This window comes from Equus przewalskii, chromosome 2 (assembly GCF_037783145.1).
Source record: "Equus przewalskii isolate Varuska chromosome 2, EquPr2, whole genome shotgun sequence".
NCBI classification, from domain to species: Eukaryota; Metazoa; Chordata; class Mammalia; order Perissodactyla; family Equidae; genus Equus; species Equus przewalskii.
In genome coordinates this window covers 11,301,528-11,315,359 of record NC_091832.1, presented here as the reverse complement: position 1 = coordinate 11,315,359, position 13,832 = coordinate 11,301,528, and the positions used below count along the sequence as shown (strand labels likewise).

The 13,832-nt window shown below is 42.0% G+C and overlaps 1 protein-coding gene across 1 annotated transcript in view; it reads right to left on the bottom strand.

Annotated features, from left to right (window-relative positions):
• Nucleotides 1-2,648: 2,648 nt before the first annotated feature.
• LOC103565687 (cytochrome P450 4X1-like) overlaps nt 2,649-13,832 on the bottom strand; it is a 38,457-nt gene continuing 27,273 nt past the window's right edge. Inside the window, exons 7-12 of the mRNA XM_008541819.2 lie at nt 13,702-13,808; nt 12,949-13,139; nt 7,002-7,135; nt 5,600-5,664; nt 4,201-4,283; nt 2,649-3,391 (exon numbers count right to left, since the gene is read on the bottom strand). Coding sequence (XP_008540041.1) covers nt 3,223-3,391; nt 4,201-4,283; nt 5,600-5,664; nt 7,002-7,135; nt 12,949-13,139; nt 13,702-13,808 — 749 coding nt within the window. The 3' untranslated portion in view covers nt 2,649-3,222. The remainder of the gene's footprint in view (nt 3,392-4,200; nt 4,284-5,599; nt 5,665-7,001; nt 7,136-12,948; nt 13,140-13,701; nt 13,809-13,832) is intronic.

The window sequence follows — 13,832 nt, the reverse complement described above, 5'->3', positions numbered from 1 at the left end:
CAGCACAGGCATACACACCTGGTAGGACCAGAGAGCTGACACCCCTGAGGCAACCTTTGACCAGGGAACAACAGGAGCTAGTAAATAATAAACACTCTCCTCCCCACGCCCCGGGCAAGCAGTTCTGAGGTGCACTTTACACAGTTCCTCCAAAGGTCCCCAAGCATGACTGAGACTGGTTGCCTCTAGTGGTAACCAGCTCAATGACACACCTTAGATCGACTTTGCCTCCTTCCTGTTCACCCTTCCCAGGCACCACCCTCCTCCTGTTTTCTGGGTCAACTACCTGCTAATGAGCCTCTTCCTCAAGCTCTGCATTTTGGGGGAGCCCAAGCTAAGAAGTATGGCTATGTGACTCCTGGTCATAAGACTCTGTGTGGATGGGGGTTGCTGGGGTGTCAGAGATCAGAAGCTGAGGCAAGGGGAGGAGTTACATGCTGATGCTAAATGTAGGTGCTAATCCCATTTTATTGCACTGATTGGTGCAATGGGTCCTGAGTCAATGGGAAACTCTAACCACCTGGTCTTGGGGAATCATGAAGCTTGGGAACCCCTACATAAAAACCCAGTTTCCCAGATACCAAGAAAAGAGATATGGGTATTTCGCAATTGCTTCAAAACCCATAGAGGGAAGGGATGTGTTTGCCACATCAGAGAAAACTTCATGACATTCCTAAATGACCTATCTCCTTGTCTCTCTCCCTCCCCTTCTCTCCTTCCTTCTCTTCTTTCCTCTTTGTCCTTCCCTCTCCCAGCAGGGATGATGACTCAGCACTTTTCCTGATTGGCTCCCCCTGGGGCGCAGTTAGACCAGTTGGCAGTGTGGCCTCAGGCAAAGAGGACTCTGTTCCCCTCTGGAGGAAGCCAGGCAGGAGGGCATGTTTCCCATGAAGGTGGGCTCTGGTACGTGGACTCTTGGCCTTTGTCTTTTGGACAGCTTATCCCATGAGATAGAAGTGCTTCAGAGTAAACATCACTGCCCGGCTGGTGCCAAGGCCTGGGTATGGGCAAAGTGGAGGGAGACGGCTCAGGCTGTGGAATGTGGGCAGAGCAGGGCAGGATCAGGAGGCCTGGAAGCTGGCCATGTTCCACGCAGGCAACAGCCAGTAACGCAACCAGGATTCTGCCCTTGGACAAACAGAACTTCTAGCTCAGCCCGCAGTTGCCAGCTAAAGACCACCTCCCGCAGCCTCCCATTCAGCTAAAGAAGGTGGGACTAGGTTTTGTGACTAGACTTTGGCAGAGCTGCGAGCACAAGTGATGTGTACAACTTCCAGCTAATATCTCAAAAGGAAAGGTGCGTGCCTTCCCACTCCCTTTATCTCCTCCCACTGGCCCGAAGGCAGATGTGGTGGCAGGAGCTAGCAGCTATCTTAGATCTTTAGTTGAAAGCCACGTGTTGAAGGTGGAGAACAAGCTAGAACACCTGGATGCCTGATGACCTTGCAGAGCAACCCACCCGACCAGCTCTGCACCACCTTCCTGCTCAAGACCTTCATGTGACAGAGAAAGACGTTGTTGTCTTGTGTTAGCTTCTCCATTGGGAGATCTTTTTGTTGCAGTAGGCTGTTAGTGATCGGACCGGTGCTTTCTGCTCATTTCCTACCCATCCAGATAGTCAACATCACGTTGCTTTCACTTGGCAGAGACAACAGACTTCCACTGTTTGTTTCAGGGTGGTTTAAAATGTCCAGCTATGGACCACAATTTTCCTCTAGGAGGCACATGAGAAAAAGCAGGGGAGCTCCCAGCACCATCTTTCAGGTCTCAACTTATATGTCAGCTTCTCGAAGATGATTTTCCGGTCAACCCCATTTAAAGTAAGTTCCCCTGGACTACACTCCAGCTCAGCCCACTCATTTCCTTCACGGCTCTTAGGACAACGTGGAATTATCTGGTTCTCATCCATCTTCCACTTTAGAACACAAGCCCCATGAGGGCAAGGGGCCATGTCTGTTGATACACTGATTCCCTAGTGCTTGTCACAGTATCTGACAGGGAGTAGCACTTAAACATCAAATGAGAGATGAATCTGGAAATAATTAAGAAATTCCCTGCATAACCAGAGACACTCACAAGTAGAATATACAACTATGTACTGGGGGGCTTTGGGGAGCAAAAAAAAAGATTGGCAACAGATGTTAGCTTAGGTGCCAATGCTTAAAAAAAAAGAAAGAAAGAAATTCCCATTCGTGCTTCACAAGAGTTGTTAGCACCAGGAAAATCTGTAGAATAGATTGATAATATTCCACATGAAGGCTTTCTTATCCAAGAATCAAAACCCAGAAACCATAAAGAAAAGTTTACATATCTGACTTCATGAAAATTTAGAAGTTATTTCCATATGGTAACAGCCTCCATAAATGCATTTTTAAAAAAGGAATAAATGGGAAAAAATTACAAAGAAAAGTTACAAGCAAGGATTACTATCCACAATATATAAATAACTCAAGGATATCAATAAGAAAAAGACAAACATCTCCATAGAAAAATAAACATAGATAATGTACAAATCACAGAGAACAAAACAAAGAAACACAAATAGCCAATAGGCATGTTTTTAAAACTACAAATAACTTAAATATCCACTAATAGGAAAATAGTTAAATTATACTACATCCATCTTATAGAATATCATGAAGCCATGATTAGGAATGAGGTGTATTTTTATTAAGTGATAAAAGCAAGAACAACATAGATACGAGCCCATCTATAAGAATACAGACAGACATATGTACATATGAATGTACAGGGAAAAGTTTGAAAGAATGCATGCCAAACTATTCTGCTTTAGGAAAAGCTGTAGAATTGGTCAGGGCAGGGAGGTGTGGGCTACGTCAAGTGGGGATTTTTACTGTTTACTCTATATACTTTACTAGTGTTGGAAATCTCTTACTATAAAGATACATTCACCTTTTGCGTAATTTTTAAAAAGTATTTTTAAAAACAACAGAAAATATATGGAAGTCACCTAGCAAAATTCTTGGAATCTAGCATTAATAGTAGCCAGAATAAAACAGAAAAGATCTAAAAACCTCCCAAAGTCATACAGAAACTTATTTCTGTTGGAAATGTTTTTGGAGAACGTGCAGCTCCACAGAGACCCCATCCCAGCCCCTAGCCCTCCCACCACACTTTGATTCCTCTCCATTTTCTTGGACCATTAGCTGTAATTTAACTTTAAGACAAAATACATGCATCATTGTACCCTGGGCTCTAACATTAGGAGAGTTTCTTCAGATGCAAGTGGACCCCATTCTTGGGTTTGAGGATAACCTGGGACAAGAAGACAAGAGGCCTGGTGGGGTCTGGAGTCACCTTGAAGCGGAGCAGAATCAAAGCAATGGCCACCTTTAACTCAGCCATGGCAAAATGCTGCCCGACGCAGTTCCTGCACACAGCGAGGGAAAGAAAGAGATAGGTGAGGAAACGCTGTTTCTCCCGACTCTTTAATGAGATACTAGAACAACAATTCTGATGTTAACAGTAAAGCAACAGTTTCACAGTAAATGCCATGGAAACTTCTGGACTTTGGACTATTGTTCCCTGCATGAATGTGAGCTGGGAGGCTCTAACATGACACCTTCCCTAAACAAGGTGGCCCTTGGATTTGTTCATAGATTGTGTCTCCTTGTGTCTCCTGTGAGGATCTAATGGAAAACATCATGACTATAGTTGACAACACTGCATTGTATAGTTGAAATTTGCTAAGAAAGTAGAACTTAAATGTTCTCACACACACACACACACAGAAAGATAAATATGTGAGTTGAAGGATGTGTTACTTAACTAGATGGAGAAGAATCCTTTGATAACATATATGTACAACAAATCATCACGATGCGCACTTTCAATATCTTATCATTTTATATGTCAATTATACTTCAATAAAGTTGAAATTTAAAAGAAAAGTATTTCTCCTGCATTAGGGGTGGACTGCATTGAGCCTATGAGCAACAGCTTGCATCCTGGGATGGCTTTCTGAGGCATGGCTGTATAGCGTGTGATAGAGAAGGGCGTTGTCGTTTGTGAAACTAACTGGACCTTTCAGGGGCTCACATAGGCACCAAGGTCTACCTCCTGGTCAGGTGAGAAGATGGGGTTCCGTGAAAGAATTTATAGAGCTGAGGGGCTAAAGGGAGAAAGCTGTTCTCGAGTAAACATTTTTGTGCTTTTTCAACAATTTCAAATTGTCCTCACCTTGGTCCAGCTGAGAATGGTAAGAAGGAGTGGGAGTGTCTCTGATCAGAATTCTCCTGGGAGAACCTCAAGGGGTCAAAGACCTGAAAGGAGAGGGCAACCCACCACCATATCCAGAACACCATTAACAAGTTTCTTAAGCTGTTACTTAGCACTGATGAACAGAAATATACTGTGAGCCATATATGTCATTTCTAATGTTCTGGTAGCCACATTTTAAAAAGGTGAAATTAATTTTAATAATAGAATTTACTCCTTTAACAGAAAATATCATCATTCAATATGTACTCAATATAAATAATTATTAAGGAAATATTTCAAACTTTTTGCACTACGTCTTCAAAATCCAGTGTGTAGTTTACATTTCCAGCTCATCTCAGTTCTGACTAGCCACTTTTCAAGTGCTCAATAGCCACGTGTGGCTAATGGCTACCACACTGGACAGAGCAACTCTAGACCGGCAGAGCTTGTCTGGCCTCCCAATGGACTAGTCTCCTACCCAGACTACGTAAGGGGAAAGCAGAAATACTATGGCCAGTGGAGTTATGTTCACGTTGGACGTAAGGGGGCACTCACTTAGACGTCAAGCCAAAGTGATTACGTGATCAGTTGTTACTGAGACACGTGGTCCAACTTCCCACTACATGTAATAGATCTTAAACCTCAGCAGCTTATGTAAAAAGAAGTGTCTATACATGTTGTGAGTGTTTAATTTCAAGAACACTGAATCAAGGCACTCAGGTATGCTACACACATCTTCTTTTAGCCTCTCCAGATCCTCTCTCCTCCATTTCCCATCCTGCTCTGGGCTCTAAGAAGCTGACTCACATGGCCTCCTGTTGGGTTTGGCCAATAAAAGACATTTATAAGTGATCTAAAGGGAGGGAGGAGAGAACAGTTGGTTTGTTGATTCCCTGGTCCCCTCCCTACCAGGCTGCCTCAGGCTGGCTGCATGCTCTACTGAAGCCACACTCTTGTCTCATGGCCCTTCCCAGTAGCAGCCTCTCTCCTGTGTCCCATTGTCCAGCTTGAGCGTGCCATCATTTCTGCCAGAATCCTGATTGTTACATCCAGCAAAGGGAGTTTGTCTTGCCTGAATTACTAGTAAGAGTCGACACTCTTGCTGATATCTAGGTAAGTGCTTGGTAAGCTCATTGAGTAAATGACTCATTTACAGACTGCAGCAATTTAGAGCAGCTCATGTGGCCTTATGGCAATCTGTTCACTCAAAGCAAAGATAAAGTAGGAATAGAGGAAGAGGAGAGTTTTCCTTTGGTGGAAAAGTTCTGCATTTTTGGTTTTTATGTTTATTTTTGTTTGCTTTGTGTCATTGGCCACTTCTGTGCACAGCTAACAAAAAATGACTTGCACAGCAAGTTTACCCATAAGACAGTCATACCTTTGGTTTTTTCCAGATGGCAGGGTTATGGTGAAGACCCCAAATACTGAGAACCACAGTTATTCCTGAGAAAGAAAGGCAATAAAGAGATTGCAGGAGAAGGAAAAAGCTGGGGCTGCTGTTATACGGCTCTTTAGTAAGACTTTTCTTCTTGAAGGAAAAGAGGAGGCTCCTGGCACAGCCCTGTGTGCTGTAGCTGATGCCAACAGTGAAGGACCCATGGGAACATGAGGCTTCGTGCACCTCAGTATTCAGAGCAGTGATCTATTTCATACATGATTCTAGCTCAAGGACCTATCGGTATCATGTCAAAATGATAACCCAGACTTATGTTTTCTGCTACCTCTAGATATTACTTATATATCTATTAATGGACTATAAAACACCCACTGGAGACAGTTTGGGTGCATAAGAAGAGAATCATAATTTCATCGTGCAGATCCAATGACAAGTTTCTGTTGGTGTTGTTTATGAATGGAAGCTGGGGAATTTTTGCAAATATCCATGTAATTGGGATATTAAAAAAAAAAAAAAAGACCAGAGGAGAGAGAATTTGAGGATTATTTGGTTACCATAAATAACTCTGGTAAGTTAATTCTGGATCTGTCAACAAAGTCACAGTAAGTGACAGGCTGTTGGTGTTTGCTACAAGCCATCCTGTCGGCTTGTTTCCAATGGCAAGAGTGAACAGAACACCAACCCAGATGTGTGAAGGCTGTCTCATGTGATCCCTCTGCCTCCCACTCGCCCTGCTCAGAAAGCTGTGTTCTTCTGATGAGCACAGGGCTCTGGGCACAGGACCACTATGTGAGTTCTAGCTCTGCTCATCTGCACGTTGGGGTCCCCAGTGGGTTTTGGCTACAGTGAAACTATTTGAAAGTGCTTTGTAAACTGCCAAGCACTGTACAGTGTCTGCTAAGATCATGTTCAAAGGGGAAAAATTGAGAGAATTTGTTTGAAGGCTGTCTGTAAACTATTAGGAGCTGCACACTTATAAGGGTGATACTATTATGATGAAGCCAAAGACCCTCCTTGGGTCTTCTAGACAAAGACAATGGTGCTCATCCCCCATGAAGTCTCCCCTGGGTCTCAAACTCAACCAAACAAGAATTAACTGAGAAACAATGTTCCATAACGGAAGAAACCCTGGGCTTGGATTCTGGTGACACAGGTTCTGGGCAGAGCTTTGCTGCAAATGCTATGTGCCTTCAGGGAAATCTCTGAAACCTACCTGATCAAAGCATTACCCACTGAGCTCTTAATAGATGTCCAACCCTAAGCCAGCTGTCCTTAGGATTGTCTTTTGACCCCTCCAAGGGTTGAGAAACCTGCTAGTCTTTGTGACTGTGGTCTCCAGGATCCCATGGTCTCTAGGAAGTGCTTAGGAAAAGAATGCAGAGACCTGCAGTCAAGGAGAGTCCATCTGGGAAGGTAATGGGCTTGCTGAGTTCTCTGGAAATGGATGGGACTGGAGGAGCCAATCGGAGTGACTCCTTGATGCACATTGTGGTGTATGACATCTCATCCAGCTGGTCCCTGTGAGGACAAGGGAGGGAGGGAGGAGAATTCAGACTCCATATGCAGTTTGCAAATACTGATAGTATTTTGTTTGTTCCTGGTAAATATCATCCTCAGGTTAAAGCTATTTTGCCAATTGGTTTATGTAACAGAACATCAAAATGGCACACTTTCTGCCTCCAGATCGGGTGAGGTCCCAGAGGAAGAGGAACCAACGGGTGCCAAATATTCTTATTATAAAGTGAGGCTGCTAAACTAATGGTAAAGTATTTGCTAAGCAGATTTCTGAAAACCAGTTTTGCCATCCTTAGCTCATCATATAAATTGAGAATGTATAAGGATTGAAGAGAGGAGGCTTAAGAGTTTTGAGAGGGAAAAAATCCTCTAAAAAGAATTATTGCATAATAAGAGAATACTATGAAAAGCTATACGCCAACAAATTGGATAATCTAGAAGAAATGGATAAATTCTTAGAAACATACAACCTTCCAAAACTGGACCAAGAAGATGTAGAAAATTTGAATAGACCGATCACCAGTAAGGAGATCGAAACAGCAATCAAAAACCTCCCAAAAAATAAAAGTCCAGGACCAGATGGATTCCCTGCTGAATTTACCAAACATTCAAAGAAGACTTAATACCTATCCTTCTCAAACTCTTCCAAAAAATTGAAGAGGGGAGGAGGCTTCCTAACTCCTTCTACAAAGCAAACATTATCCTGATACCAAAACCAGACAAGGACAACACAAAAAAAGAAAATTACAGGCCGATATCACTGATGAACATCAATGCAAAAATCCTCAACAAAATACTAGCAAATCGAATAACACAATATGTTAAAAAGATCATACCTCACAATCAAGCGGGTTTCATTCCAGGGATGCAGGGATGATTCAACATCCGCAAATCTATCAACGTGATACACCACATTAACAAAATCAAGAATAAAAATCACATGATCATCTCAATAGATGCAGAGAAAGCATTTGACAAGATACAGCATCCATTTATGATAAAAACTCTAAATAAAATGGGTATAGAAGGAAAATACCTCAACATAATAAAGGCCATATATGACAAACCCATGGCAAATATCATTCTCAATGGAGAAAAACCGAAAGCTATCCCTCTAAGAACAGGAACCAGACAAGGATGCCCACTGTCACCACTCTTATTTAACATAGTATTGGAAGTCCTAGCCAGAGCAATCAGGCAAGAAAAAGAAATAAAAGGGATCCACATTGGAAAAGAAGAAGTGAAACTGTCACTCTTTGCAGATGACATGATTTTGTATCTAGAAAACCCTAAAGAGTCCACTAAAAAACTTTTAGAAATAATAAAGGAACACAGTCAAGTCACGGGATACAAAATCAATGCACAAAAATCGGTTGCATTTCCATGCACTAACAACCAAGTAGCAGACAGAGAAATTAAGAATACAACCCCATTTACAATTGCAACAAAAAGAATAAAATACCTAGGAATAAACTTAACCAAAGAGGTAAAAGATCTGTACACCGAAAACTATAAAACATTGTTGAAAGAAATCGAAGAAGACACAAAGAAATGGAAAGATATTCTGTGCTCTTGGATTGGAAGAATTAACATCGTTAAAATGTCCATACTTCCTAAAGCAATCTATAGATTCAACGCAATCCCTATCAAAGTTCCAACAACATTTTTTACAGAAATAGAACAAAGAATCCTAAAATTTATATGGAACAACAAAAGACCCCGAATAGCCAAAGGATTCCTGAGAAAAAAGAACAAAGCTGGAGGTATCACAGTCCTTGATTTCAAATTATACTACAAAGCCATAGTAACCAAAACAGCATGGTACTGGCACAAAAACAGGCACATAGATCAATGGAACAGAATTGAGAGCCCAGAAGTAAACCCACACATTTATGGACAGCTAATATTCAACAAGGGAGCCAAGAGCATACGATGGAGAAAGGAGAGCCTCTTCAATAAACAGTGCTGGGAAAACTGGACAGCCACATGCAAAAGAATGAAAGTAGACCATTCCCTTACACCACGCACAAAAATCAATTCAAAATGGTTTAAAGACTTGAATGTAAGACCCGAAACCATGAGACTTCTAGAAGAAAACATAGGCAGTACACTCTATGACATTGGTCTGAGCAGCATATTTTCAAGTCCCATGTCTGACCGGGCAAGGGAAACAAAGGAAAAAATGAACAAATGGGGCTACATTAAACTCAAAAGCTTCTGCACAGCAAAGGAAACCATCAACAAAACGAAAAGACAACCTAACAATTGGGAGAAGATATTTGCAAACCATCTAACAGATAAGGGGTTAATATCCAAAATATAGAAAAGAACTAATACAGCTCAACAACAAAAAAAACAATCCAATTAGAAAATGGGCAAAAGATCTGAACAGAGATTTCTCCAAAGAAGATATACAGATGGCCAACAGGCATATGAAAGATGCCCAACATCATTAGCTATCAGGGAAATGCAAACCAAAACTACAATGTGGTATCACCTCACTCCGGTCAGAATGGCTATAATTAACAAAACAGGAAACAACAAATGTTGGAGAGGGTGTGGAGAGAAGGGAACCCTTGTTCACTGCTGGTGGCAGTGCAAACTGGTATAGCCACTATGGAAAGCAGTATGGAGTATCCTCAGAAAATTAAGGATAGATCTACCATATGATTGAGCTATTCCACTGCTGGGTATTTATCCAAAGAACTTGAAAACACAAAGGCATAAAGATACTTGCACCCCTATGTTCATTGCAGCATTATACACAATAGCCAAGACATGGAAGCAACCTAGGTGCCCATGATGGGACGAATGGATAAAGAAGATGTGGTATTTATACACGATGGACTACTACTCAGCCATAAGAAATGATGAAATCCGGCCATTTGTGACAACATGGATGGACCTTGAGGGTATTATGCTGAGTGAAATAAGTCAGAGGGAGAAAGTCAAATACCATATGATCTCAATCATAAGTAGAAGATAAAAACAATGACAAAAAAAACACATAGCATTGGAAATTGGACTGGTGGTTACCATTGGGGAAGGGGAGTGGGGGGAGGGCAAAAGGGGTGATTAGGCTCACATGTGAGGGGATGGACTATAATTAGTGTTTGGGTGGTGAACATGATATAATGTACACAGAATTCGAAATATGATGTACATCCAATAAAAATAAAAATAAAATAAAATAAATAAAAAAGAATTATTGTAATGCCAAGTGCCATGAAGAATTGAAGAGGGTACTTCCTCCCGTGTTAAGTAAAGGGGGGCTTCAGACGGGTCACGATGATCTGACATGTGCTCCCTGGAGATTGGGGAACATAATACAGATAGGAAATGCTGTGAATCAGAACAGACAGAGAGGCAGGGGAAAGTTGCAGGACAAGGCAGGAATGCCCCAGTGTGTCCTGTGGGCCAATGAACCCACAGGAGGAAGCGCTCCGGGACCAGCTTGAAAGGAACTCTGACCTAGGACAAGAATTCTCTTGCCCCATGAATCACCATGGCAAAGTCCCAATGAGGGAATCTCCAGGAAAACCGTGGACACTCTCATCGAGAGTAAAAGGAAGCACTGCCTATCCACCAAGCTCAGAGGGCAAGATCATGACAGTACCAGCTCCTTTCTCCTTATCCTCTCTCCCTCATGGACCCTTTCTAGAAGGGTCAGAAACAGCAGCTACTGGGCAGGGCACGAGCTGGTCAGTAAGAAGCCAACCACAACCCCTTACCCACCCCTGGCTTCTAGACCCAAAGATGTACCGAGCTGGGTGGAGGGAGACGCTCCAAGTGGATGAGAACTTGAGGTTTACATTAAGACACTGGACCAGACGGCCTAATTACTGAAATGAGGCTGCTCTTGTGATTTCAATGGATGGCAACTCTATGAGATTCACTCAAGATTACACCCCGGAGATGAAAAGAACTTGTTCCCCACAGCAAGTGTGAAGTGCCAGCAGGAGAAGAATAAAGCTTTCTATTTGCTTCCTAGCTGGTCAGGTTGGTTCAATAAAATGACTGCATGTATTCAGTCTATTTGCTTTATTCTATTTCTATTTGCTTTTCTGATTACTCACTGTGAATGTAGACTTTGTCCATAAGTTAATGCGAAATTTTAATTTTGAACTCTTTCCTCCTCAAGCACAGAATAAAAAGAATAATTCTGCTTAGCCTGGCACTTTGCATATTTAAGAAAAACAATGTTCTCCATCTCAGCCGTGGTGCAAAAAGAAGACAGGAATTTGAACCAAAAGCAGAAACGGGCTAACAAGGAGCCAAACGGAGACGTGGAACAACTTTCCAGCTTTTATAGAAATTGCTCTTTGCATTGTGTTTTTATTATCTGTGTAAAAGAATTACAAATTCTCAGAATGATATGTACAAATTTCATTAAACATAACTATAAGGCCATATTATAGCATAAAAATATATTTTATTCTCTGTAATATTGTTGCCATTTCTCTCATTAAAATAAATGGTAGTTAACAGATTGGAATTTGCTTTCTCACCTGGCAAAGATATCTTTATTCCTTTCACATTTCACAGAGGCCAAACAAGAATGAGAAAGGTCAATATTTGAGTTATATATACACTCATCCTAATCAAGGTTAAAGTATCTAATTAATATTGGGAGGTGATAAACAGTGTTTCCAAACTCAATGAATGAATACAAAATGACTAATCAACACTGCGTTTTGTGCTATATGGATTAGGAAATGTCTATTATTTCCTCATAGAAAGTGAGATCTCTACTATACCTATAAATTTAAATTTTCCTTTATAAATGTTCTAACCGAGCTGATCTTTGCATTAGAAATATGGTGTTTTCCCACTAGTCATGGGACTGGTTGCCTTAGAAGTACCTTAGCACTTCTGTCTTTCTGCCCCTCTCACCAGCAAAACGATGATATGCGAAATATCGACCTGAGGTGCAGAGTGCGGTTTACATCAGGGACACATGATTTCTCTGCAAACAGCATGTCTGAGAGGCAAATCTTTAATCTGGGCTTCATTAACAGCAAGATATGCTCAAAGTCTAGCAAAGGAGTTGAAGTTTTCCACCTGGCTAACTCCCACCAATCCTGTAAGAGGCAGCTAATGGCAGCTCTCCCAGGGAGTCTCCTTGAGCCCCCCACGCCAGCTTAGGTGCCTGTCTTCTAAGTCTCTGTGGAGCCAGCACATATCTCTCTCATCATCCTCACCATGTTATACTGCAGTTATCTGCATGGGGCCTGGCTCCTATCCTAGAGCATGAGCTTGTTGAGGGCAGGACCCACACCAAATCTGGTACATTTTTTTTAGTGCCTCAGTACTCAAAATGTCCTCAATCCATATTTGCTAAACTCAACTACAATGTATATCATTTAGTACTACATTCAAAGTCCAAAGCCAATCCAAACAAGTGAACGAGGGGATGGGAGAGAATGTCCACAATGAGGCTTAAATGATGCAGATGCCCACTCAGGTCCCTCAGAAGAGGAGCCCACTTGAGCCCAACCATTCAAACTCTAAATGCAAGTCTAGGGATCAAGTCCCCATTTCCCATGCATGAGAGCCTGGAGGAAAGAAATAAATAGGACATTTTACACATCACTGATTAGAAAAACAATGAAATAGACAACTTACAGATGAGTGAACTTCTTTTGCAAAAGATAAGTTTGGGGCCTTCTAGAAAAAGAGCAGAATGGTAGCCTGCCTCTTCTGCTTCCACATACATACGTCTTGATGTACTATGGTTACCCAGGTACAACAGGGAAGAATAAAGCAAAGTCCCGGGAGGAGAAGTAGGATGAAATGTTTAGGGATGCAGATCTTACCAGGTAATGGAAGACCCATCTCCCAGGATGCTCCTGATCTCCTCCCGGCATCTCTCCTGATGCTCAGGGTTCAGAGCCAGGTGGTAGAGGAGCCAGGAAATGGCCCCTGGCATGGTGTCCTGCCCTGCCAACAAGAATGTGTTCACCTCGGACCGCAGGTCAGTGTCTGAGAAGCTGTCACGATTTTCAGCCTAGAAAGTACAAGGGAGGTATTTTTATGCAATGTCAGTTTATAGATGTTTGGAGCCCCGATCAAAATAGCGGTTTTAGGAAAAACATTAGAGTTTCAAATGAGAGTTTCAATTTTAATTCAGTTCAACAAATATATACTAAGAGCCACACTTTATCCAGAGCATGAAGGAGAATAACATTACATAAGGAAAGCAAGCCTTGCAAAGAGTTCTTCCACTCATCCTGCCCAAATTATCCAGGTTTTCCAGCACCTCCTCCTCAGCATTTTACCAGCTTTCCCTGTGACCCATTCTCCTGTGCTTCCCTGAACTACCATGTGTCTTTATGATAATCCAAATCCTGTCAAATCAGGAGAAAATTCAGTGTTATCTGGCTCCACCGAGTAACAAAGTTGCAGAATTCTATCTTTATCTCAAACTGTATGGAGCCAGTCCATCAATTCCAAAGTAGAGTTAGATTTAGGTGATCAATTTTGCTTGTGGCCCTCCTCCTCCCCACTCATCCACCTATTCACACAATTAAGTAGATAGCTGAGCAGGCTCAGAAATTTGAAAGATTTACCTGGACAGAAAGGACAACATCCAGAAAATCCTGGTGCTTCCTCTTCTGAGTGTTATCCTGCCTCTTCTCTTCCTCGAGGGCTTTCTTTCTATCCTGGATTGCCTTTTCTGGAGTGGAATAAAAGTGACAAC